The 27,503-nt window shown below is 42.8% G+C and overlaps 1 protein-coding gene across 1 annotated transcript in view; it reads right to left on the bottom strand.

Moving 5' to 3' along the window:
- Nucleotides 1–2,349: 2,349 nt before the first annotated feature.
- T265_03619 (hypothetical protein) overlaps nucleotides 2,350–27,503 on the bottom strand; it is a gene marked incomplete at both ends in the record, with an annotated part of 79,669 nt that continues 54,515 nt past the window's right edge. Inside the window, 9 exons of the mRNA XM_009168154.1 lie at nucleotides 2,350–3,036; nucleotides 4,408–4,535; nucleotides 7,491–7,601; nucleotides 12,631–12,760; nucleotides 14,822–15,001; nucleotides 16,861–17,010; nucleotides 21,186–21,322; nucleotides 22,427–22,513; nucleotides 22,759–22,846. Coding sequence (XP_009166418.1) covers nucleotides 2,698–3,036; nucleotides 4,408–4,535; nucleotides 7,491–7,601; nucleotides 12,631–12,760; nucleotides 14,822–15,001; nucleotides 16,861–17,010; nucleotides 21,186–21,322; nucleotides 22,427–22,513; nucleotides 22,759–22,846 — 1,350 coding nt within the window. The remainder of the gene's footprint in view (nucleotides 3,037–4,407; nucleotides 4,536–7,490; nucleotides 7,602–12,630; nucleotides 12,761–14,821; nucleotides 15,002–16,860; nucleotides 17,011–21,185; nucleotides 21,323–22,426; nucleotides 22,514–22,758; nucleotides 22,847–27,503) is intronic.

Here is a 27,503-nt window from a genome sequence, read left to right as displayed (position 1 = left end):
CATCTGATCCCTTAGAATGTGCCAAGAACCATTTTATTTTCACACACAATTGTCTGGATAAAAAAAGTACGGTAGAATCAAATGACCCATACCGTAAAAACCCGTAATCATTTCAGTTGAATGTGGCCGTGTTACGTTCAGTGCAACATCGATTCGTATTCTGTTATTGGTCGCAGATGGTTTTGAGGCTAACAGAGTTTGATTTCTTTTCTCGTTCTTGCTTGAGTCAGTATGTGCATTCCATTCCCAGAAATCGCCCAAGATAGTCCTTCACCCAAAGTTCCATCACTCAGTAGTCCGCGGGTTATTCTCAAGAGTAGTCAGTTGTCACGGGATTTCGGTTCCAGAAAGGTGGGCGACTGATTCTTCCCATTAGCGAAGCCCAAAAGATGCCTTAACAAAACTCGGTGAATGAAAATTGATATCGGATGGAGGAGCTCCCTCTTGCATTTAGTATCACAAGTTTGCTTTGTGATACTTGTTACAAAACATGATCGTAAACAACCTGAAGAATGCAGAATTATCGTTGGTGTTGTCGCACCTTTAGGCACCAAAATTGTGCTTTCTGAGGCAAACGGATAATCCAGTTCGAAAAGCAGCTTATATATATTCTACTTAAATAAAAAAAATACTTATAAGCACTGGTCTAAGATGACCCGTTTAGTAAAGTATTTCCAATAGAACAGGTATGCTGTCCTGGCATATCACACGGCAAGCCATAACAGCTAACCGGTATGTTTTTCACCAATGTTTGCATTACCTTCGTAAATTTCTAAGTGTCTAGGTTTATTCAAAGTGGTTAAAGGCCCTCACGAATTCACAGCTCCTTATCTTAGATGGGGGAAATTACGAATTCCGTGGAGAGGTGCAAGACGTCCGAGGTAGCTACTGTGAAGTCCTGCTTCTTTTCCCCTATCCTATCAAGGCTACCCAGATTACACTCTGTCACCTGAATATCAATTCCTTCCTTTCGTGTTTTCATAGGCTACGACCATCTGCTGAATCAACCGCGTTTTGTTGCATTTCAGTAAGCCAAGATATCTTTTCTGCGTCTGTGCGTTTCCAACGCAGAGGACTCCGGGAACTCGGTATACGGTGTTGTTCATCAAGTGCCAATATGCGGATCTGCTTCAGATGCAAATCCCCATCGTCTGGCCACTTACTTTCTCCAACAGTGTCTGTTTCACACCGCCACACATGGTTGTCGGTAGCCTCACCTCTTCTTGGTAACCTACCTATAGAGGTTGGTGAGAAGTTGCGTCACAAAAATCGTAAGTCAAGCCAGTTCTTTTGCGAGGTATTCATTGTCAGTGGTGGTATCTTTGTAGCCTAATGTAATCTTTCCTCTTACAAACAATGGCAAAGATGTCCCCATTTCACCCAAGTTGATTCAAATGAATTTTCACTGTTTCTGTCAAGAACAAAACGTATCAAACTCTATCACATCAGTCAGTTAGACTACGTTGGTTGCATCCGTTTAATACAGAGGAAGTCAAGTGCATCTCGGGTGTAGTCGTTGATTCGATCAATGAAATGGTCTTTTTAGCCTGGGCCACTCTGTCACAGAGCAACTTTTATGATTTTGGAATTCTGTGCATCCCAAAACAAAATTTTCCACAAGTTAATTAAGGAGAAATGTATGTCGAACCTTTGGATATTTCCAACTGAACTGAATGAGTGGGAATCAAGAAAACGGGTGATCTTAGTAGGTTTTCACATACCAGCTGCCTGTCGTGGTTTATGTATTGGTGATTAGGAATGTTGCTGCGTGATTTGAACAAGGCTTGGACCGAATTTGTTACCGTCCTTTTCAGTTTGCCAGTCAATCAACACACATATGGTATCAGTAATATTAGTAATAATGGCAATAACAGCGACACAAGTGTGATTGATAGGCTTAACTTTCAGCGACACAGCCTGGTTTTTGGATGATCACTGTAGTCCTTTCTTTACTAACTGTACGGCATCACATGGTCCGGTGTACGAAATCTCCATTTTGTTTTTCTCTTCTTTTCAACTGATTCCTTTTTAGCTGAACCAGGCTATCTCTTGCGAATAGTCGGATAGTAGACTCAACTGGAGGTACGCGTTCTCAAGGTGTGGAGCATATCCTACGCATACAGATGCGTCACGTGATAGGACCAATGGGAACGTGATATCAGGGTTAGAATAGTGTACTTGCTAGCCAGAGGTTTACATGTACCGTAATAGGGGATGGGTGCTACATAAATTCAGGCTAATTTCGGATCAAAGCTTTCTCACCTAATATGTTGCATGATATCATATTCCAAATTCCACTTAAATGAATTGCACAATCCTTCAATTATGTTTATTGCACTGTTGAGTAGTGTATAACATAACAGAGTATAACTCAATCAAAATGTCGATTGGAGAAAAAGATAAATATAGGGACGATTTTCAGGGGGGAGGGTTAATATCATAAGCTTAAGTGCAACGGGACGAAAGAAAAGTAGGAGGTTAGCTCGGTCAACTTCCAATAGTTTTGTTGGAAATGATAAAGAACACTAATCCGGGATTCAGCGGTGTACCTTTCTGCGTAGTATTAGTAGAATGAGTAATAGATATGCCGTGACTTGCGGGGAGTGACTTTGATAAAAAATAAGTCAGACATCCAGGCCAAAGGTCCAGGAGGGTCAGGCGATTGTTTGGAAGAATCGACCCGATAATGAGTTTAAACTAATATCCTTGATGATAAGGATCTGCATTCTGTGGGGTATAGGTCCTCGCGTCTGGGCTCTGATCATATCCATACTCACGCATTCCATCTTTTTGGTCATATGTGTTATAATCTTCACGCTCCAGTGGTCGATTAATATGTTGGGCTGGGAAATGTGTCGCGAACCCCTTCTCTCCATCCGGAGGTAAATCTGTCGGGGGCTGCCAGTTGGACAAAGCTTCGTCTGGTACTTCTGCCCATGGCTGCTTCTCACCAGAGGCAAAGATCGCGTAGAAGATAACACCCGTAAAATGCACCATACTGGCTATTACAAACACAATGGTCCAGCCCTCTTTGCGCTGTTAGAAATGCAAGTAAATCAAAAGTGAGATAAATGAGATGTGCAATAAAAGGCCTATTTATTCTTATACTTTTTCAGAACTCACGTGGGATGAAAATATGATCAGGATGAACGAGTCAGTTTTGTGCGCTCACCATGTGCGTAGGTTACACGACATCAAAGAAATCAGTAGTCAGGGTGCTGCAGCGTTTTTGATGAAAATTATTACCTGTGTAGGAATAAATTACTCTATTATTTATTTGTTCGTTGGTTCATCCATGAATTTTCTAATCTTTCCGTACGGCAGTTCATCGAACAGAACCACAATACACCGGAATGACGTTGAACTTATAGTTGAGTACGTTGCAAGGCAAATGCGCGATCCATAATGGGGATATAAGAAGTCGAATAAACAGCATTATATCAGACGTAATCGCCTGCAACTCTGTCACTTCACTCAGTACATGCAAAAAAACGGCAACAGAACTTCCAAATGCTTTAATGTGACAAGCACTCATTTCTCGAGTTAGATTATTTGTTCGTTGGTTCATCCATGAATTTTCTAATCCTTCCGTACGGCAGTTCATCGAACAGAACCACAATACACCGGAATGACGTTGAACTTATAGTTGAGTACGTTGCAAGGCAAATGCGCGATCCATAATGGGGATATAAGAAGTCGAATAAACAGCATTATATCAGACGTAGTCGCCTGCAACTCTGTCACTTCACTCAGTACATGCAAAAAAACGGCAACAGAACTTCCAAATGCTTTAATGTGACAAGCACTCATTTCTCGAGTTAGATGGGTTTTTCTAAATTAAAGGACCAAACACCCACGAAGTGTTCCACATTACCGTTCATTATAAGGTTTGCAATGCAATACCTTGGTAACAGCACAGAACCAATGATAGGGAGTCTCACTGATTGCAGTTTGTTTGGGTTGCCCCCTGCGCTAAATTAACTACTGAGTTCAACAAATTCGGGCGCCTCAATCAATCGCAGTGGGTCATCAAACAAACTTTAAGCTAAGACGGAAATTATCCGGGATTTGGCTTGAACGCACAATTATTTAGTGTCCGACTGTGATTATCCAACGAAGACATAACTGGATATAGCACGCAGATTTCAACAAGAATAATTATCGGTCTATCGATTGGCACTGTCTGTTTCACATAAACATCACTGATCCAGCCCCGTTCAAAGCAAGTTTATGAGGTTGTCCGGGTACCTTGTGTTGAATTCTGGCTGGTTGTTTGAGTTAGCACCAACCCGATAATTGTTACGCTGCGAATGACCAATAATGCGCCCTCCCAATATATTTTTCAACAAGAAACATCCTCATATCTTGATCGGTTTTTGTTACTCATTGAAACTGAAATGAACTTACTCCTCCCTGTGTCAGCAGTTCAGCAGTCAATGGGCATATCATGCCCGAAATCGTTCCCACACCGTTTGACAGACCCATGAGTATACTGGCATACCTTGGCGCGATATCCAAATGGTTGACATTATATCCTACAATGAAGAAGTAACCGTTCAAAAACCATTAAAATGAGCACTATTTTACCTATGTTGACAAGCCGTCGTGCGCGTAAAACGGCATGAATAAAAAGAAATTAAAATGATTAACACTTTTAGTATTAAATGTCTGCATCGAGAGATTTTTCCGCAGAAAGTGCCCATTCGTGAATGGTTCATTTATAAGATGACATATAGTCGTAGGAAAATAACACGCGACAAAGAATCTTGATTTGGACAGCACCTGTATGAATAAATATCTATAATATTATACACGTTATGCGTAACGAAATATAACATAATATAAATAGTGATATGATATGCTATGATAGTATGCCATGCTGGTTGTCAAGATGAGAAACGAATGAAAAGGCAGAAACGAACGGATACCAGGTTTGCTGCCACATTTGACAAGAATGGCAAATAGAAAAGTGTGGTTATAACCTACCGAAATACACTCATCTGCAAACTAATTTGGTTTTGCGAGAGACTCACCTAGAATCCAGTTGAATATCTCGCTTGTGATGTTTCCAGGCAACTGAATGTGCTGCACCAGGCCGCCTCATGTTTCAGTCGTTACGCTGTTCGAAATATCGCGATATATGTATATTCGTAATGCGCTACTCATAAGGTCGCTGAAAATTCGTGGTTATGATCTAGTGTGAGCCAAATATTTTAAATAAGGGTAAGGATGCGTAAGTCCCTCAACAAAAGTAGTCAGATAATCGGCATCCATTGTTGGAAAGTCCACCAAATGGGATTTACACATGATATAGTCCATGGAGCTCCGATGCGGATCATAAATGAAGTCATCTACCTTTAGCTTCAGAGTGATAGCTCAAATCGACAGGTCGTTGGGTCAGTTGACCAATCAGCCTGGTTATTGCTTCACCATCAAATGAGTTATCGCCCACACATCTTTACGTAGAGGAGTTGTGCAACATGCTATTGAGTGTGTAGGTGTGCTGTAAAAAATGTATTGGGTGCATGACTCAAGAAGAAAGGGTTTTCGATAGTACTTGGCTGATCAGGCGGACCAGTTTCACGTAACCTATCTGTAAGCTAAATTTCAAATCACCATCGGCTCACATTGAACCGAGATCCATAGTTGTCTATCATGTTACACCTAAAAGGGCTTTATCAATTTTCCAAGGTGGCGTATTAGTACTCGGTGAAATCCAGATATATGGGCAGGACTAGACAAGGGAAGTCAGACAGTAAAGCAAGCGAACTCCTACGATGACGTAGCTGTCGCCACAGTAAAGTACACTGACAACTAATAGAGAAAGTGATAATTAGGTCACTAAAGTGACACATAAATCCAGAGTGTAAATGTCCTTGACAGCGCGCAAATTTGAATAAATAAAAGTCCTTTTGGTAGCTAACTAACAACTGTTTTTGATTGCGCATTAGCAATAATTAACGAGTGTGTGGTTTTGTGTAAGCGCGTATACTACTTACAGGGTCGCTGAAAAGTGGGTTCAGCGAGCCTGGGTGAAAACAGGGGTCCGCGTTCTCGAATATGCCAATATTTCACATTTTTCCAGTCGCTCATCTACCTTGGTTCCTCATTTTTCAGCAGTGGTAGCCGTAGGGATTGGGCAATACTTGCTCAGTTATTAGTAATGTGGAAATCGGAGCTCGAAATCGAAATAAACATACACTTGATTGTAATCGTATGAATGACCGATACTTTGTATCGTTGAGGCATAAAGGGAGTCCTTCTTCAGAGAACGGATGATGGAAGAGGTTACACTCTCTTCATCTTGGTGAATGAAATGACGACCTGATTCAGGGCTAATTAGAGAGTCCGTGGAGAGTAAAAATTCACTCATCTCTCTGTGGGTCAGTCAAGCAATATATATGGTCATGTGATAATAAGGCTGGTGAGAGAAAATTCAAACATCACCCAGTTGATGAGTGAAACAGCGAATACCTAGCTTTTGTTCAGGTTACCATCGGGATTATACGGTGTCAATCATTTGTTTCCGCACTAATGATGTTTCCCTTCGTGATTGATTTTGACGGTCTTGGAAAAAGAGAAGCCATTGTGTTTCTTGCGATTAACGTGAATGGCGAATCCTCTCTATGTGTCAATTATTTGAGAACTAGTTATTTAGAAGTACCTAGTGAATTTCAGAGTTCAAGTCTTACAATCTCCCATCATGCTAAAGGTGTCCCCGTATTTTTAACTAAATCCCTGCTGGAACATGTGCAGAGCTAAAACTACTAACGTCTGAAGAAGAAAAAAACCAAGCGTGATTTTTCCCTTTGTAACTGGACCAGAGGAGGTATAATGGATAGGAGATGCCTCACTGTAGATGGCTTTAATCGCCTTCATTTATCTCTAGTGTTTAAAGTCACGATTTTGTCCCCCGCTTGTGATAACGGACTAAGAGTTTGGTGCTCAAAGACGTTCCCTAGTTCCAAGCTTCCTGATTTGATGTGGAGCTTTTCTCAACTGCGATTACTCATTCTATGATTGGGGCTTGTGGACAGAGCTTAATTTCAGTTATCCTCTGAAGAGACGACATCGCGAGGAGAAGAGACATTATGACTTCTTCTAAAGGGCCGGTCCTCCTCAAGGATACTTCACACTAGAGCGGAGTCGGATGGCCTCGGCGAGGTTATTTTGTTAGGATTATTCTGCTGCATCTAAAATTCCATTGATGCATCTTCCAGCTAGGTCAGAGTTGCCCTACTTTTCTGTGAAGATGTCTGGAAGATGTACTAATTGTAGGCTGAATGTAACTTGCAGACGTTCCCAACTCATTCAAGGTTAACACCGATCTATGGGGGACTGTCTTGACATATTGATTATGGCCATCGGTTCTAAGGTGAAAAAGCACATAATTTCAGTTGCGTTTTTTCACCGGTGCTCGGCTTTCCATTTTATATGCTGATTGCAATTTTCATTAAGGAAATATCGGGAATTTAGCTTCATATTCTTACCTGAAATGGCGAAACCGCTGAAACCGACGGCCAGCACGAGACAGGCGAGAGCCGATGTGGTTGTTTTCGAACATCCAACTCCTAGAAGAAACACAGCCTCCATTCCAAAGCCTAAGAGGAGGAGAGTAGGTGCAATGGATTGATCTTATTGGTCATAAAGTGACAAACGGAGAATAAAATCGACATAGTTACGAGTATAATAACGCTGGGTTCAGTGAAACAAAGTTAAAATTTCTAGTCATCCACCGTCTATATGCTCTGTTTAACCTACTTGGGTCTGTTCGTTAAATGACTGAATGGGTCGACAGATTAAAGAGTGCCCAGGTTGAGTGAGTGTTGGGAGCGTTCTCCGGAGAAATTCGCCCGTTCCTAAACAAAGGACTTATCTTAAGTTTCGTCAAAAACATACATGGGTTTCCGTCGATCATGTGATACAGCCATCCAAGGAAATTGAGGTCGTTTTCCGGTTAAAAAATGATACGTTCTACTGCAGAATTATGTGAGGCACGACGAGTGAAACACATACGCCTATTTTAAGCCCCCTTTCACGGCCTTTCATTTTCCCTCTCGAACAATCCTGGCATCATGATAAATCTCATCTCCCCAGAGCTCCCAAAGCACACTGTAATTCTGTCCCATAACCAGCAGTGGGAAACTTCTGTATTTCGAGTGGCCTTCTACGGGCACATATCTTCCATACCACACTACACCCAAGGATGGTGAATCTGCCAGACAACCTACTGTCGAAAATGCTCTCTTTGGGACTCATAAAGTAAGTACATTCCCAGGTTTTCGTCAGTTAATCAACCTGATTGCCAGACTTGTTACTGGGATTGATCTTTCTCAACCCTTGGCATCCGTGATGAAATGCTAGAGGGAGAATGCTAAGAAGTACGGATAATAATCCTCAGGGACCCATTGAGTGTCATATTGACGATACACAGAAAAACACTTCCACTAAACGAAGAACGTCAACGAGTGGTCTAGGTCGGAAGTAGCTAGCCGCGGACACACAGGCCTGGCTTGTAAACACAAACGTACATTCACGTCAGTTTTTCTAAGCCAGCTGAAGAGTAGCAATAGACGAACAGCAACCACTGACTTGGGACCATATGATTCCGTCTAAAACGTGATTAGTGCTCATCCAGTGCTTACGCAGTATCAGAAAACACCAAATGACAAAACGAGCTAATTATCTACAAGAGTAGTATTCCGAGCGAACAAAATGGGGGATTTTTTTTAGAAAATACCACCGCCTGGTTCCTCACCTTCTCTTCGAGAAAAGTTTTTTTGACATCGTTATACTTCATAATCTCGCGTCAAGTTTTGAAATGTAAATCAAATTCTTTTGAGGATTTTGACAGCAACCTAATGCAGAACGCAAAAATATTTCTCCAAACGGAATATACTCCATTAAGGACTCATTTTAAATATGGCAGTGAAGCATCGGTGTTGGACATTGATGTCATGCTGTCGATGATGATGATGATGATGATGATGATGATGATGATGATGATTATGATGACGATGATGATGATGAGTATGACTCATATTAAAGGGCATTACTGTATACACTTCCCAGAGGACAACTTTCTCCGGTGGTATCTCCTTAAACTTCCGAAAAAGTTTCCTCCCTGGTATTAGGTCACATGATAGTGAATCAGTTTGTGGATTTTCATCAGTAAATAAACTTCGGTGTTTTACTTCAACAATCCCCTTCTGCATATTCAGACATAGTGGAATGATATTCGGCGTAGTTGTCCAGCTTATTTATTGTTCCAATTGTACCTATATCTATCCAGAGTGTGGAAGAACCGTGGTAAGTCGGGAGCAAAATGATGTGTTGAAAACATTGAGCGGGGGTGTAATTCCCTCTTGTCACAAATCAGTTCCGTCAACGTCGACAAATTACTAACCAGAACTGTCAGTTTTTTGACATCAATGTTAAGCAACACGTTTGCATTAGTCCGATACTTCGGTTTCTTCTACTTTGTCCGAGAAAGCCCATAGATTGCTCCACCTTTGTTTTTACTATGATTTCCACCAAGATTGTGCCGTGATCAGAGAGAGAATGGTAACTAGTCGATCTATGACGTACAAAAAACGAGAGAAGTAACTACTTGTTAGTGTAGAAACGCACACTTGACATTAGTAAAGGGCTTATATATTGTGAAACTAAGTTAACTACTCCCATAGCCACATATGACTTCAGCTCACCCAAAGACTAACTTGGGAGACAATTTAACCGGAGTCCGATCACAAGAGCTGAGGCTTGTAAATTTTTACTGCCTGCCTTTTTCCACGATCTATACGTACGTCTTCTAAAGAATGTGGGAAATTATTCAAGTCAATTTAACGATCATTACTATAGGAAATAACAGTTCCAAGGATCCAAGCTACAAACCAGGGTTTACAACCGGTTTTGTCTCACTATGATCATAATTACTCCGGTGAGGTATTGAGAGGCGATCTCACAACCACAATGTCTTTCGTGCATGCACAGAGGGAATTAAAAGTCCAAATTAAGAGAAACTCTTTCAAAATTGGGAAAGTAAACGGATTTCGGTTATTGTCTGGGCTATATAGCGCAAAAAGTCCTGTGTTTCTACAGAATGAACGAATGTCTACGGTATAAAAAATATTTGTCAACAGGGTCATTGTGTAGACGACTGAGCAACGTTATAGGAGTCTCAATCCACGGCTCCAAGTTGTCCTCATTCCTCACAGGATTGTTATTTGCTACCATGCAAAACAGGGGCAATTTGCTGCTCTTGATCTCATTTACGTCTACTCATTTGGAACCTTTACAAAATCATGGGATACGGGAGCTTCTCAGCCGCATAAGAAAATTATGCCACAAAGTGTGGTTCACAGTTTCGGGATCTGGTGGCAGCGCCATATTTGCAGTCACCACTGGAGGTAGTGATCAACATTCGTTTACCTTTATTTTGCAACGTTCACTTATGACGGTTCGGTGCTACATCGTGATTCACAGCAAGGACAGTTAGGGTGGGAAGGACATAATCATGATAAATTATTTCCTACCTTTTCTCCAATTGCTAATTGACGAAGCTCTCATCGATCCTTCTTTGCAATGATTTGATCCGGTCTGAAAAAAGCTATTCCAGATTGAACGAGGAAAAAGCATTTTTACCTATTTGTTTGAGCCAGGACAATGAATGACACATGGTCCGTGCTCTCAGTCGAGAGAAGACGGAAGCATTCTCTTGTTAACATTGTTATTCAGCCGTAAATTCGCCCACCTCTTCCGCTTATCCACCATTCGGTCCATCCATCACTCTAACAGGGCACGAAGTCTGTGAAAAGAGTTTCTCATTTGATTGATGAGATGGATTCAGCTGGATAAACTCAAACCCCGTAGCGAAACACAATTAGGTTCATATTAGACAGTTTTCGGGCAAGTAAACGTGCTTACAAAAAATTTCTGCACCAGAAAGTCCGCGGTAACCAAAAGTGGATAGTGGAAGAAAGAAATTGGAATGAAATCCGCTTCTCGCCAATGAGGATGCGAATCGATTAGGGTGACGAAGCGTGGAAATGACAAGACCTATTCCATCAAGGCCCTCGGGCATTTTCGAAGATGATGTACAGCTGGCTATCCATCATCTGAAAAAAGGATGATTCGTCGGATTCTTTGCCCTAAAATATTTCAGATTTTGGGTTCTGTGGAAATTCGTCCCATATGTCGGCATTATGGTCATGCATATTTTGGATCTGCCAAATAACACATGATGTATTACAATGATGGGCTTCAGTTTTGTGTGTGCTGCATACCCCAAATCTTCAAGCCTATTATGTATAGACTAAGGACGTTCCCATAAGCGGTGGATCGCTCTGGATATATCCGTAGACACTTCTGTTAACTACGGAAACTGCCTAAATGGTCATTTGGGAGCCGTCACCCCCCCCCAGGTGTGACTACATAAACATAACGAACAGCGTATTCATACTCGGCCGTTACTGTCCTATTGTACTGTATCCTCAGCCCTAACGGTAAACATTATCAGTTATGGAGTTGTTTGGTGCACGTTTCAGGATCGCCGAGAAATTTCTGCAGTTGTATGACTCAAAGCCCTTGCTTTCCGAGGGACGTAGTTCCAGATATTAAGTGACTACCCCATCAGAAAAGTGTACCTCATAGGTCGGAATCACTTCCATTAGGAAAACCGTGAATGGTTTGAATATGAAACGCTTGCTTGCTGTCAGTGTCCAAATCTTAAGCAAGTTAGACTTAGCCGGCCCATTTACCACTGGACATTTCTAACCAACACGAAAATTGATCATGAATCGCAACGTAGTTTGAGATCTTCATAAAGCACATTCCATATAATAGCGAATCTGTTAAGGACCATGTTGTTAGGTCGGCATCAGACAACGAGTCATAGAAGTTTAGGGAGTTTGTAGGCATCGGAATAGACAACTGTTGGCCGGAGTGTGTCCGACTGACTATGATTGTGGAAATGGATTGCCGCTTACAATATGGCCGTTCATAATTAGTATTTACATGACTGGGATTAGTTTGCTCCCGGTCGATATCTATCCGCAGCCCAAGTGGGAGTTGAAAGGAGTATCAGTTCTGCGCCAACCATTACCAGATAACCGACAAGGCCGACTAAAGTAATTTCGTCCTGAAAATGCAGTTTACAGCCTCATGGGGTTGTATGATAGACTCGTGCCTTTTCCAAGGGCGTTGAATCGGCTTCTGAGCTAGGTCAAAAAGAATTGGACATTTTATCGACTTTGCCTACGTAGGGAATCACTCAAGCTGATTTATCCGACCATGGAAAAAGGTGAGAGTAAAGGCCAACACCAGATGCGCTCTGAATCGACCCCCATTGTTATCTTCTTCTTCCAAAGAGTACTTTGAATGAGCTAGAATGGTGTAGGCGAGGATTGTCAAAGTGATGTATAACGTTACAAGCGAACAGCAGAAGCCGGATGAACCTCCGGTAAACCTGCCAAATGTACCTTTGTTTTCTTTGCGATCTGATAGGCTGCTACTCCTGTTCGAGGTTGAAAGCCAGGCCGCGTTTATAATACTGGATTAAGAACATAATATCCATGTAGCCACCATCAAAATTATCATTTCGAGTTAGTGTACAACTAACTAGGCACTCACCTCCGCAGTTGAAGAGCTTTCGGACTGTAGTGGTAGACAGTGTGTTTTTTCGCAGTCGATCTGCAAGCTGACCGCCCAAGGGAACAATGATCGCCATCACAAGGTGAGGTAGTGCCGACAGGAATCCTGTCTGTTTGGAGCAAAAGGAAGTTGATGCATTTTACAAAAAAGTGATAAGACCATCACCACAGTTAACCTGGTTATCATTTGACCGTCAAGTATGCTGTCTATATCACATTTACAAGTCCCAGATAGAATGTTCAGGGAAATCGCTGTACGCCTCATCGCACGCTTCAGCTTACTTTCTACCAAAATGAATGTTCGTTAGTATTATGTGACGAATGACCATCTGGCTCAAACGATTGTATTTTTAATTTACGAAGATGAAGGAAACAAAACGGTATGGAAGTGGATCCTTTCTGTTTGTTGTTTTTCAAATTTGATCTTGTGTATGTAGCCACCCACTAAGCTTTAGGTTTCTAACAACAAGTCTCATCTGGCCACTTTGGGTCCAGCAAAAACTGGATCGTATTTAGGTTCCGATGATAAGCTGAATTTTGAGACGATGAGTTCTACCGAGTTGTTTTCTTCGAAAGTGTCAGGAAACGCGTCAAACTGAAGAAAGTAAGACACCACCAACCTTATGGGTAGTATGCTACATTAGGATACTTTCCCTTTGGAGAAAGAACACAAGAAGAAACTCACTGGAAACTGCCTTATCTGCTAGCTTCGCGCAACGGTTCTAGTCTCAGGAGAGAAGATACCACATACCTGGAGCATTGAGAGACCTTAATACGCATTCCAATAATTGACATAACAGATCGGGATGATATGTGCACAAAGGTACTTGTTAAACATCGTATACGTTCACTCACATCTGCTTTTGTGGTCTACTTTACACATTGACAAACCCAAATAATCGAATCCCATTTAATGCAGACGGGTACATGACGTCATTAAAGTGCACCCACCTCACTACAGAATTAATGAGGTTTGCAGTTATTGATTCAATGTAACAACTTATGAATTGAGGAGAATGGTAAGGCTTTAGAAGGCCAAACTGACTAACCCCAGGTATGTTTGTGGACAAAACTTATGCAGTTTCATCATCGGCTTTTGGGTTTCCGAGTAAAAGGAAATGAGATTCCGTGGACGTAGTTCAACTATTGAGACTGTTTACCATGACTCCAACCACGATGTTGACGGAACATGCAATCGCGAAAGCAGCATAACTTTCGGGTTGGATCATGTGGTAGACACAAACATTCCAATAAAACACAAGGTAACTTATACGAGGATAGCGGTTTGTTGGTCTCCTTGAGACAAAAACTGTTTTTCCACGTTTCGTCCGGAAAAGTGCGTCATTCGAAAGACCCGTTCATCGGATCCTAGAATCCTTTAGGCTAACTTTTTGAGAGTAACTCTCCTAGATTACTACAACTTTCATAATGTTCACAATAACGCAAACCATCAGGCCTGATGCACAAATCGTAAGTGTGGTCTGCTGATGGAGGGCATGCCTATTTGTCTGCCGGATTCCAAAATAATAGAATTGTTAGTGAGATTGTGCTAGGTTTTTATCCAGTAGTTGGAGTCTGTTATCGTTTATTTTTGAGGAGCATGGTCACAGACGTAAAAAGTAAATGCAATGTGAAAGGGGTACAGGAGAATATGAGATAAAAAAAGGGCAACATCTCATTCAAAGTCATGCCACCAACAGTTCCAGTCAGATAAGGTGAATCCATCGGTTGGTGGACCAAAAACTCGACATTATAACCAATGGCTCGTAGGGCTGAGATTATGGCGAGGGGATATTCATCAGGACCATACTTCTGTTTCTTCTCATTCCACGCAGTCAATCCGCGCCCATCCGAGACTATGCTTACGTCTATCCCAGTTGCTCGGCCCTTCTGAAGAAGTATTAGGTCAGACTTGATGAAAGACGTCGAGGTGGGTGTTCTCAACTCCTCGAGGACTGAGTACCTCTGGCGACGGAGACGTTTGGCGAGTTCCCCTGCAACCCGATTATGCCGAGCACATCTGGCGTAATGCGCGATCCAGCAGAACTGCAGAATATGCACCAAACTCTCCGGTTGGCCATAGTTTCCACGACGTAAGATCGTCTGGTCACCATGACCATGCCGGGAGCTTCTAACTCTCATCCTGAGCAAGTTGCATCGGAGCTGGATACCACAGATAAATATCCGAGGAAACACTCGTTCTGGAAATACAATCCATCAATTAGAAAGAGGTAATGTGACCAACTCTCGTAAATCACGACCGTCAACGCTGTTGTACAGATTATCAACCCAAGCATCCCAGCCACGCATGCACCATGGACTTGGATAGGAAGGACGAGATCCTGAACAATCTTTCCAAATACGGAATCGTTGACCACGTTGCCCATTACTCAGCACTGGGTAGGAGGTAGCTTTTTCATGCGCGTTCTCAGCTGCATCGACATTGTTACACTCAGACTTGGGATACCGAGTCCTCCGTGTTTATGGCATGGACACTCAGACTTGGGATACCGAGTCCTCCGTGTTTACTGGCATGGATGTAGTTGATCGGGATGTCCTTCGGTAGACGTAACCAGCCACGAATAGGTTGTCTGATGTAGTTGTCCAACCTTTTGAGCGTGTTTCAGTGAACTTGGCCGAGCACGAGCGAGTTTGTTAGTCTCGGTAACAAGTAGTTTCTCGTGATCTCCATTCTTTGATGCGGATTCAACGGGACACGCGACATCTCATCGATTAGTTTGAGCAAATGCTGTTGTTGGATGAAGACCTGTTTCTCCTCGAAAGTATAGCGGATGCTCAAATATGTTACGGTTTCTGTCGGACCTAGAGGAGTGATGAGTTTCTCGGTGAAGCAAAATGGTTCGAATGAGACTGATGTCGCTCGATGTTTCCAGCGCCTTCGTTTTTCAGGCGTTTATCTTCCAAACTCGACCGCAGCAGCTTCAAGCTCCTCTCTAAAGAGAACTTTGCTTTCTGCACACACGCACTCGTCAGCAAAGGCAAAACCATTTACTAGAGTGTCATGGAATCGGTACCCCAGTTGCCGCATCGACAATCCAAGAACCTCATCCAATGCCATGATGAGCAACAACGGGGAGATTGGATCTCCTTGCCTCACGCCTCTGTGGCAGTGAACCTCGGAATTGAGGAAAACTACCACAGCCTTCTAATAGGACTGTGCTCCAAACGTGTCTGCAGGTACAACCGAACAAATGTTCAGACACTATAGCTTTCAAAATGGGGAACAATCTGGCGTAAATTACGCGCGATATGATAGTCTAAATTCACCTCACTGAGAAACCCAAGTAGCTCTGAGTTTGAGCAACACCAGATCATTTTGTAAAGTTTGTGTGAATGTAGGTACAAACACCACAGACAACGACGGAATTTGGCTACTAAAAACAGGGCCAAGAAAGCCTCTTTTCCTATATGTTCCTTCACTTCTGATGTAATACTGATTTCAAAATTCGACCATCGTGTTGAGAGAAAGGCGAGCAAGATGGAAGTACCGGATGAATCCTGATGAACACAAAACTTTAGCAAGTAGACTCTGCTTGTTGACTGTCTGGCTCCTTAAACAACAATCCGTTAGCGTCCACTTCGCCAAGCGATGAACAGTTACACTTCGGGCATATCAGCAGATAAACTGATACCTTGTCAAGGTTTTCAATGCAGACAAGGGTTTTCAACCTCAACTCCCTTTGTACAATCGAATGAACACTGGTTCGTTGAAGTGAGCGCAGTTGCTTTTTTGGCCAAAATACAAGGGTGTGAATGAACTAACGACATTTGTAGTCTACACCTGGACTCAGCTGTAACTGTGTGTAAGCTTCGAGGTAGTCCAAATTTCTTTAGAACATACTTATTTGTTCAGTAAACAAATGCATGGGTCGAAAATGATAAATTTGCAATAGAGAGGATCACATGGATACTCGGATGAGTTGCTGTGAAAAAATGTGGTCTAGTTCAAGTCTTTCTGCCAATTTACGAGCATATTTGTGTTAAGTTGAACAAAACAGATGGAGCAGTACTACTCTCCACAGTTTGGTGACAGCAGACTCCCTTTACAATTCACATGAATTTGAGCCATGTTTTTTTGCAAAGTGGGCACATAACTAAATTGCTACGTGATGTGCTATCGAAGAGCAAACAACAGAGCATCGGCTTCCAGCAAAACGAAATAATCAGAAATGGATCAGACAGAACTCACCTCTGCCATATTGTAACCAAAGACTTCCTTGAAGTACTTCGGCGTTTTCATGATCAGCAAATAGAACGACCAACTCCGTGCAAAATTTGCAACGATGATTGCCCAGACAGGAAGCGAAACAAAGAATTGGCGCCACGGAATAGGGATTTTCTAAATCATAACATGAAAGTCGCATAGTGATAAAGTAGTACAGTTCGTTACGAGAAAAGCCTGAATTTCATCAAACTGATAATTATCAAGAACAACACTAAATCCTTCGCATGAAACGTGTAACAAATTTACAGCATTGAATCTTTTGGGCGACAATTCGGCGAGTTAAATTTTGGTGCCTTACGAAGGCTGTGCCACCTGCTAATGAGAGTGATGCGACCTTTGAAGCAGCCACTGAAACATGACATGATACGGTTCGGTAAGTACCCCGAAATGAGTATAGCAGTCATCATAATCGTTCCTTAATCATGGAGAAGAGAATACGCCGCCACGTATCACAGCAGAATTCGTGGTCACTGTGCATCGTAACACAACCAGAAATATTACGGAGATTCGCTGCAGTTGAGCAATAGGTTAAATTGGAACAGACTGATAATGTCAATTCGCAAGGTGCCAAATAGTCTGTCACCAAACTGTCAAGTTCAGGGAAAAATGTAACCGGTGCCTGAACAATCAGCCTCCAAAGTATCACCTTAAACCTTTCTATAGCTTGTTTGTTGGTATGTTTTCAGTTGAAAACGATTATAGTACTGCGTATTTGGTTTTGTGTGATTATCGCTAGTGCAGTTAGAGACAAGTTAATTTTTTCAACCGTCAGGCGATGCATTGAGTTTTGATGGGAATCATATGATGAGATACTTCAGAAGTCAACTTCTCCAAAGGGTCGCAAAAGAAGCGCAACACTGAAAAATACTACTGTCGGTGAGGAAGGAGTAATAGGGGTGAAAAAAGAAGCACAACACTGAAAAATACTACTGTCGGTGAGGAAGGAGTAATAGGGGGTGAAATGAAAAAAATGAGAATAAAGAGAAGAAGATGCGACAAGAAATTCACACGGACGAAAGTAAGTCAATGAATAGACCTCTATAACAGGAGGTGGTCACGCGATCGATCGGACACAAATCGCAGAACGCAGTAGTTGTCAACTGCTGACGATAAGTAATTGGAATTTGTGATTGTCTATTCTAAACACAGAAGTCTAGCACTTGTGAGATTTTCAACTTTAAGCGACACAATCCGATTTAAAACTTGAAGTTCCCTCACAAGTTACAAGGAATCGCTCCACAAACGGCATGGCTTATGAGTATCAGAACCGTATCTCGAGTCACGTGAAGTGATTTGCCTGACTAAGGAATAAGTGGCAGTCTGATCTTTGCCATTTTAGTTGCTGGCTTGAACATTCTACTTGCATGCTGCCAGTGATTCTGCAGTGGTTAGTGATTTAGAAACAGAGTAAACATATTAGAAGTGTAATTTAGGAGCGACTAAGTTTATCGCGGGATATTCCTTATGTCACTAAATATTTCAGCTCTTCCGTTGCCACAGGATGCGTCCGGGTGCCAAAACTTCAGGCATCTTATGACGGAATCATGAGGCATCATGCGGTAAGTCATCCAGGGTCAGTGCGCTAGTGTTAACTGGTAGTGTGTTGCACGCCTCCTCTGCCTAGATAACGGGTAGGAGAGCGAGGTGTTACTTGACAATTTAGATGGGCGCCTCTAACAGAGTTGGTGCTTATGTGCCAGTTGGCTGAACTTTCTAGCAAATTTATATGCGTGAGTCACAAAAGCAATCACTGTTAAGGGGATGATTTATTCCTTGTGACATTCTTTAATGGTTCTTCAGTGGCAGCCTTTTCTTTTCTTCTTCGTTTTTACCTACGGGGATGCGATACAACCTGCTGCGGGTTTCCATTATTCTTTTCTCTCCTCATGAGGCTAGCTGATTGTTTTTACTCAAAACCATTTCTGTCTCCCCATCGAGCACTTAACAAAACTTAACAGGTTAATCACAATTATTTCCCCCATTAAAATCGATCAATTTTCTAATTAAAATTTGCCATTATCACTGACGAAGCACAAGCGCTGCGTAGAGCTCTGCGTTTGCGCTCCTTACTCAGAACCTAATAGCTGTGAGTCCAGCACACCTCCCGATGTGACAAATCCCTACCCCTCCATTTCCATGGCTCCTAAGTCCTAATAGTTCGCCGATGTTGCTGCTGTTTCTGTTCGCTCGCGTGACTGATACGACGTAGTTCTCATTTCCTGTTTCCGTTCGTTCCATGTGTGTCTGAAAAGCGATCGTTAGAATCAACCCCCCCCTCTCTTTGAGGCGCTGCTGAACGTTCTCGTTCAGAGACATGTCACCACCACTTCTCCACCACAGATTGCCTAAACGCATACAAACGTAGAACGGGCACACGCACATGCACTCAAAGTCCAGGTGTGCATGGGCTATGAAGGAGAGTCTGGGCTACCGCCCACATGCTGGCAGCTGTACGCCTGTGCATAAATGCTCGCGTGCTCACTAACCAGAGCATGAATGTCAAGCGTGATTTATGCCAGGTAGGCAGTAATGGGGACAGAATCGGCAACGTCACCGCCAACAATGGTAATAATGCAAGCGGATACAAACGGCGCGTAGCAATGAGGGAACGAGGGACAGAGAGCGTAGATAGAGCATGCTCAGAACGCCCAGCGTACTGAACGTGGGTGATTCAGCCGCGCACTGAAGTCCTAGGACAAAAGGAGTTGACACATGACGAGCTGTGATGTTTGTTGGTGTGTGTGTGTGTATGCGAATGGACACGAGGATGATGGTGATTTCCGCACAACTGATCAAATATGCATCTTGCAAAATAAGCAACCAGATGACCTTATTTATCAGCTGGTTTGCCATCAGAAGCAATTGGATAGCACTGAATCGCATCGGAATAAAACAGAAACAGAGTGGGGAAAACGTCGATTGATGCCAAATTGAGCTGACTAAGTTTAGTGGATTGTAGCCAGATGAAAGTGCAAGTGGATGGACAGTTTTCGGTTTGCGTAGGTTGGTGGATCGTCATTGTTTTTTTTAACGAAGGATGTCACCCAACGGGAAAAACAGACAAATTTAATGTGAACGAAAACATGTACACGTGAAGTGTCGAAGGTCTTCTGGTTTGTCGTACAGTTGATCTCACACCCACGCATTCCCGAATTAACTGATCGATCACAACTCATTTGTCTGAGAACTCAGGTCACCAGATAAGAATGCGGAATGTTTCCAAAGGTTATTCCACTTTAGATCTTTTTTATTCAGAAAAACTTCTTTGAGAACAGTAAATTTTTTAATAAATAATAGTACTGCTGAGAAAATTGAATCTACTGGTTTCTAACATATATAGTGATTTGTCCTAACCTATTCAGGGACACCAGAATAATGAGCATTGATGTGCGCGTAATTTGTTATGAACCTGGTCGTTTAGTACTTCCAAATTTGTAACGCCAGTTGCACAGTACCTTAAGTCAAAGGCGTGACAGAGTGCAGTGTTTCGAGGTCCTTACCTGATTACTGTCCTAGTCCAACGTGGGCTCTTTGACTGGCAGATGTTTACACCGTTTACTCGTTGCTGAGACAAAACCTGGGCATCGATTTTCAGTTTTTAGCGAAATATTTTGTTTACTATCATACTAGGCACCAGAATACAAACAGAATAACTGCTGGCAAGAGTCTTTCGACAACATTTCTTCAAGATCTGCTCCAATGTTTGTATCAATACACGAGTAGCGGTTCTTCAAAACGTAAAACCCAGCGTTCACATCTTTTTAGACGATTTTACACATTCTTTTTACCTGATGGACTTTCACTAATCGTAAACTTCCAAATCAGGTTAAGATTCTTTACACATGAATTTTACAAATAGTGTTTATCATGTCGCTTACCTCCGTTCTTTAAAAATTAGTCTTTCTGAAAACTCACTAGCAACATTGGACACAAAATCCACTGGTTTTGTCACGTTGTTTAGAGTAAGTCTCTGATGTTGAAAGTGTCACGACCTGTGGCTATTTAAGCTTCAGAATGGATTTTCCTGCGAGAAAACCACCCCACTTCTGTGAATGAGTCTTCTTGTTGAGTGACAGAATGTAACTCATCTGGGGGATGTCAGCTATTTTGAAGCATTGCGTCACGGAAAGCCTTCTATTGTTCATTTTTTCAGCAGCAGAACAACATTGTACCGGAAGTAGCTTTGGAAATACTGGAATAAACGCTATGATGTGTGAATACAGAGAGGTTTTGTTGTTGCCCCAACCGAGAATGCTTAGTTGGTTATGGTTAGCGGACAGATAACTCACGTGTTCCAAAACATTAGGGTTATCACCTATGGATGTTTCGATGTAGACGCGCTCCGCTTCTGTGATTGTTGGGTGTATGGCCGGTCGCTCGTAGGTCACTCTCCACCACCAGACGAACCAGAACATTCCGCTTATACCTGATCGAGAGAGGCGCATTAAATGGCTTAGGTGGAATTTGATATCGGTGACTAAAGTTCAATAACGTGCATCACACTGAACGATTAATCAAAGTTTTGAAGTTCCTGTTAACGCGGCAACGATTTTGTGCTTGAGCGGTAAGGCGGCTCACTTTAACAGTGACTCCTCAAGTGTTTGGGTTGTTCTGTCCCATATCCTATCTGTCAGGCGTTCTAGATCAGGAAGCAGTATGGACGGTTTAAATTAGCTAATTGACGTATAAACAAGCAGAACTATAGTAAGCAAATTCGAACCAATAATTTTATATTATTCACCTATTTACCATTTGCGTGCTGAAATAAATCGAGGTTCCGAACTTCTTTTGGCTCCAATGAGACGCCACGGTTTAGGTAACAATACTCCGTAAGGAATGCGTGACTCGAAAAATGTGCGGTATTCAAGTAGGATTCCGTTTGCTAATATAATGTTGGCAACAAGCTATGAGCACCTAAAGGCAGAACGCCTCTTGTGGTATGGTGTTTCCAAATGTCCCTTGAAGAGATTCCAGAGACGGTGAGACATCTCGAGGCACTTGCACGTGAAGTAAATGACTCGAGTAAAATAGGTGGAACTGAAACGATTGTCCGACTGTAGCATTTAGCACTGCAACCAGTTTGCTTGTACCCAAATCAAGCGAAAAACAAGCATAACCTTCTGATTCAGAAAATGAATTTTCAATGGGTGTTACGCTTCACAACTCAATGAATGCTATCTGATCGGAAGGGACAACCTTGGTGTGTCCGTATGAGTTAAACTGAAGTTGTGAATCTGAAGAGCAATCTGAGGCTCGCCAATTTGAAAGCTGAAAATCCACAGTAATCAGAGGAAAAAGGAAGCATCAGCCCCAAGAATGCCGACCAAATCTGTAACGGAGACTCAAAAAATTACTTTAACCTAGCTTATGATTGGCAAGTAGTTCGGTGAACAATGTTTTATACATTATCCTGGTGATTCAACTGGAAGTTTGACCTCCTGACAGGGTCTGAAGTGTCACAAAGTACTGTATCAGCAACTTTCCGAATTAATGTCCAAAACGGGAATAACGAACCATGGAGCTTGCTTACCGTAAAAGTAAAAGGGAGACTGCCAACCGAGATTCTGTGCGAGGAGGCCGGAAAGTGACAAGCCAAACACTGCTCCTGCATAGGAACCTAAAAATGGTAAGATAACAAAAGACTATTTAAAACGAATGTGTTGTTCGAAACGTTTTCTACGCACTATGTCTGCGACTAATTCTCACGTTGCAAACATATCTCAGTGAAGCACTGGAATACACCTGGACTTTGCATGTAAACATCAGCAACGTATATGAGATAAAACAGCCAGTTGAAATGGGATGATAACCTAGTGCCACACAGATAGAAAGACAAGTTACATACATTCAAACAAATCTTACCGCAGAATGCAATGGTAGCAAGCCGTGACCTTTCCAGTGGTGGGGCCCAGAAACGCCATATCCCGTGGCAAGCCGGGTATGAAGTTCCCTGTTTTGAATGGAGAATAAAAAAAGTGTTCTGCAGGAGTTTTCTTACTATTGCACTACAGTTAAGAGAGGCTTTTAATGCTGAAGTACCAAGTAGCTGGCCTAATCATACAACAGTTTTTGATCTTCGAAATACTTGGCTGGAAACGATATGCAGGGTGGCAATGTAACTTAAGATAGGCTTCTCTGGGGAATCTTGTGTGCAATTAGTTGCCTTTCTGTGGTTTATCAGCCTAAACAAACTAAAACATAAGACGTGGTAAAACCGATGGGAAATAAGATGACGATCAAAAGAGAGAACAACCCTGACCAACTCCACTAGTTGTGGGGACGATTTTGAGCAGTCCATGGTACAGTCTCATGCTACCGCATGTGCGCGGAGAAGGACCCTTTAAGGACATTCCCATTTGTTGAATATTTAGAGGGACCTGTCAAATCGTGGAGTTCAAACCTCCCTCAATATGGATGAGAGCGGTGGTTGGTTTGGAGTGGATGTGACGCTGCTCAAGCACTTGAGGTACCCTACACGGTTGAACTCTTACAGAATGTACCCGGCTTGCACCTCACATGCCGAAGGGGGAAGCCAGTAGTCTTGTTACGATAGATGTAGGATGTAAATCCTTATAGCTGTAAACATCGCCCCGCGTATCCTTTCGAAATACAAAGCCGGCTAACTCTTGGGTTTAATTCTTGTTTCCAAGTAAGTATAAACAACAAGTTCAAGGCAGAAAACAAATATTGACATACATTTTTATGCGCGCTGAGGAGGCTTCAGAAACTGTTGGCTGATCTAAACCCGTAGACAACGGCTCAAAATGAGCGATTCGCATGCAAGGCCAGTGGGCCAACTAAACTGTTGAAACTATACCGCTTAGTCATTTAGACCATGGGCTTCATTACTTATTGCATCCTAGTTTTATGTTGGGTTACCTGACGTAATGCAACCCTCATTATCGGCATTGCGCAGTATCAGGAAGGTCAGCTTCCTGAAAGCAATCACTGAATGCCCAAAATCTACCGAGACTCTCAGCTCCGCTAGATGCTGACCAGATAGACAACGCCCCCTCAATATGCAGCGAGTCACAACCTTATATCAAACCCAGACAGCGCGAGTCAGCGTTGATCAAGGTCAAACAACGCCCCCGCAATATGCAGCACGTCGCAACCAGACCGTGTGCGTCAGCATTGGACCAAGTTCAGACGGTGTCCTTCCAATAAAAAGCTTGAGGCCGTTGTACTTTTCGCACTCGCACGCACTCGCGCTCTTGCACCCACTTTGTTGGAATATAGCTATTGTGTTCCCGACACTAGGCACTGGAGTGGGTCAGCAGCAGGTACCTCAGATTGGCGAAACGGCAGATATAACACGCAGTTTGTCCGAAAATAACCCCAATGCATTCCCAACCACACATGATCTGATCTATATATTCGACTTCCTGATTCACATAAGACTGTATCTGAACTGTCATCCAATTGACTCTCCAACCGAATTATGCTCTGAGTCGAAAGGGTTAGAGCTCCTCTTATAAGGTTATGGTGGGCAACGTTCTGAAGCCCACTGATTTCAATGTAGGTCTTCGGAAACACCTCAATCAAATTTTCCAGCATCACGTATAGCCGTGATTATTTTATCTCCATAATGATCATTGTCCTCCGATGAGGTCGGCTGAAACGTACCATAAGCCGTGTTTCGTAAATATTTTCTGGCGTCTACCTGGAAAATTTAGTGAAAGTATGCACCAAACGAACCCGTCATCTGAATAATTACGTGTCTTCGAAGACGAGTGGTCGTCTAAGATCGAACGACACAATCGGTAGCTGGTGATATTGAGATCGATTTGACCCAGAGACTGGACACTGGATATATCGGGAAGGTCAGCTTCCTGAAAGCAACCACTGAAGGCCCGAAATCTACCGAGACTCCCAGCGTCCCCTCAATATGTAGCGTGTCACAGCTTTGTATCACGCCCAGACGGTGAGTCAGCTTTGAGCAAGTTCAAACAACGTGACGAAGTTCAGACAGTGTCCTTCCGATAAATAGCTTGAGACCGTTGTACTTTTGCACTCGCACGTCCTCACGCTCTCGCACTCGCTTGTTTGGAATACAGCTGTTGTGTTCCCTTCTGTGAGTCATTTTTCGGCACTGGGCACTGGAGCGGGCCAGTAGCGACAAAGTGGCGGATGAGCAGACATAACAGGATTTGACGAGCGAAGGCCACTTAGTGTTTCAACTATTTGGGCATATTATCGAATTGGAAAGTGAGAGCCAGTTGTTTACAGCTATCCGGTCTATTACATAGGTCTCAGTCCTACCAACATGAGTGCAACCCGATATGGCAGTTGCAGAATCATCCGAAGTTCACAATTGAAGGTTGTGTGTAAATAGAGGCAGTGCTGCAATTCAACAACCGTAGCTGAATTTTGCATTCGAGTTCCAGACATGCAGCAGACGTCAACCGATGAAGCATACAATCTGCATATAAGAGCAGTTACTATAAAATAGGTAGGTGGTAAATTAAGATGTAACAATTAGGAGAGACAGGCGTCAGCATTTACCGGTTTTTGTTTCTTCGCTAACAGAGTGGCTCAGCTGATTTCACCACACAACGGCCAATGTGGCATGACCGTACGTTTATTTATAAAGGTGCTGGTGGCATGTGAGCTGGCTTACTGTCAGAGCACCTTGAGTTGATCTTAAGAACCATTTCTGTATTCATCCAGAGCCTTCGGCTCAAAAGCCAAGCCGAAAATATACCGATAATGGGCGTAGGACCACTAAAGTAGTCCAGATTTCAGGAAAGAACATGCCATACATGTTCCAACCCACAACCCGGAGACACGCTCTTTTCTTTCACTTCACTTCGCACAAGATGCGATGAACCGTACTACTGAAAAGAGTCACTCAATAAATATGGATTTGTAATGATTTTGAGTCCGGTGTGTTTAGGAGTGCTGAGAATACAGTCACATACTCTTGAGGTCAAGTGTTAACATAAGAAATGAAAGGTCTATCAGGAAAGTCAGATTCCTACAGGTAACCACTGAATGCCCGAAATATACTGAGACCCCAACTCCACTAGATGCTGACCACAGAGGGAACACCCCTTCAATATGCAGGGCGTCAGCCTTGTACCAAAGCCAGTCAGCGTGACTCACCACTGGATCAAGGTCAGGCAACGCCCCTCAATATGCGGTGCGTCGCAGTCTAGTATCAAGGCCGGATAGCCTTAGACCAAGGTTAGACATCCATCCATCCACCCAACAAAATAGCTTGAGGCTGTTTTACTCTCGCACTCACGCTCTCACACTTGCTTGTTTGCAATACAGCTGTTGTGTTCCTTATCGGCGTTTCTTTTTCCGGCACTAGGCACTGGAGCGGGAACAGCAGCCAGATATAACAGATTGGTGACTCAATCAGATATAACATAGTCACTGATCAAAGCATGTTGCGAGCATTTCGCGACCGCTTTTTACGGCGGAACAAACATGAGAAAAACGCCACTGAAGGTAGACACTGAGTGACTATCTCATTGGGAGACAGGACTGAAACCGTTTCAGTCTGCGCTTCATATCATAAATTGGCAGTTTGTGCTTGACGTAGTGTCGATGCGTTTACTCATCCGGAATAGTGAGAGCCACTTAGTGCAAAAAGCGCTACACCCACACGCATAACGACGCAAACTGGTAAATGTGAGAGATGGGCTATCATTTCTTGGTGATGAGATGAAAAATTGTTCGGAAAGAGCGACAGTTTGGGCAACCTAAGAATGGACAAAATGAATAATTAGGCTGCTACTATCACCTCTATAAGGTGAATCGAGCAGCCAGCGTCTTAACGATTAAGTTAGTAGTTTTCTTCATCATGCGTTCAGACCAACCGGTCGGCAGGTGGCCGTTTTCTTGCGGTAAAGTAACATTTTCAAAAAAAAACCGGCCCCCTTTATTCTGCTTTTTTTTCAAAATTCCCTTCCATTACGCGATGGGAATAAAGCTAACACATCAGATAAACTACTTCATTCTTTAAGCTTCTTGGATAAATTGTCTTTTGCTCTGCCACCTTTGTTGAAAAGCTTCGTGAAGTTTTGTCCCGTACTCGTTCGACAAAAAATTGTACACTGCGGTTCCACGCTCCTGAATTTTCTAAAACCTACTCTTTCCGTAGTATGTCAGTGATAGCCTTTACACAACGGTTTCACACCAGTCATCATCATCATCATCATCATCATCATCATCATCATCATCATCATCATCGACAGCATGCCATCAGTGTTCACAACCGATGCTTCACTGCTGTACAATCATGAGTTGTTTGAAAGCTTTATTGTAAAGAAGAGAATAAAGGTGGATTGGCAATTGATTCAGTGCTCGCTCATCACAATCATTCCGAGATGCCTACGCCTCCAGACATTCACTCAGGCGATCTGGATAGAAACTGACAACAAGAACGCCACTGATATCCCGTCAGCACCCAAGCGTTTCGTGATCTCCTTCATACTCCTCTGCCAAGTCAAGGGTTGGCCACCACTCTGTTTACGCCACTCTGAGTTGGACATGGAAAACAGCACTCTCTTCAGCAAACGATGGTTCGGCATACGTAACGCATGTCCCAACCAACGCAGCTTCTGGTGCTGGACACATTCTTTAATGGAAGTACCCGT

This window comes from Opisthorchis viverrini, assembly GCF_000715545.1.
Source record: "Opisthorchis viverrini unplaced genomic scaffold opera_v5_55, whole genome shotgun sequence".
In the NCBI taxonomy this organism is placed as follows: Eukaryota; Metazoa; Platyhelminthes; class Trematoda; order Opisthorchiida; family Opisthorchiidae; genus Opisthorchis; species Opisthorchis viverrini.
This window is presented reverse-complemented; position numbering and strand designations above follow the sequence as displayed.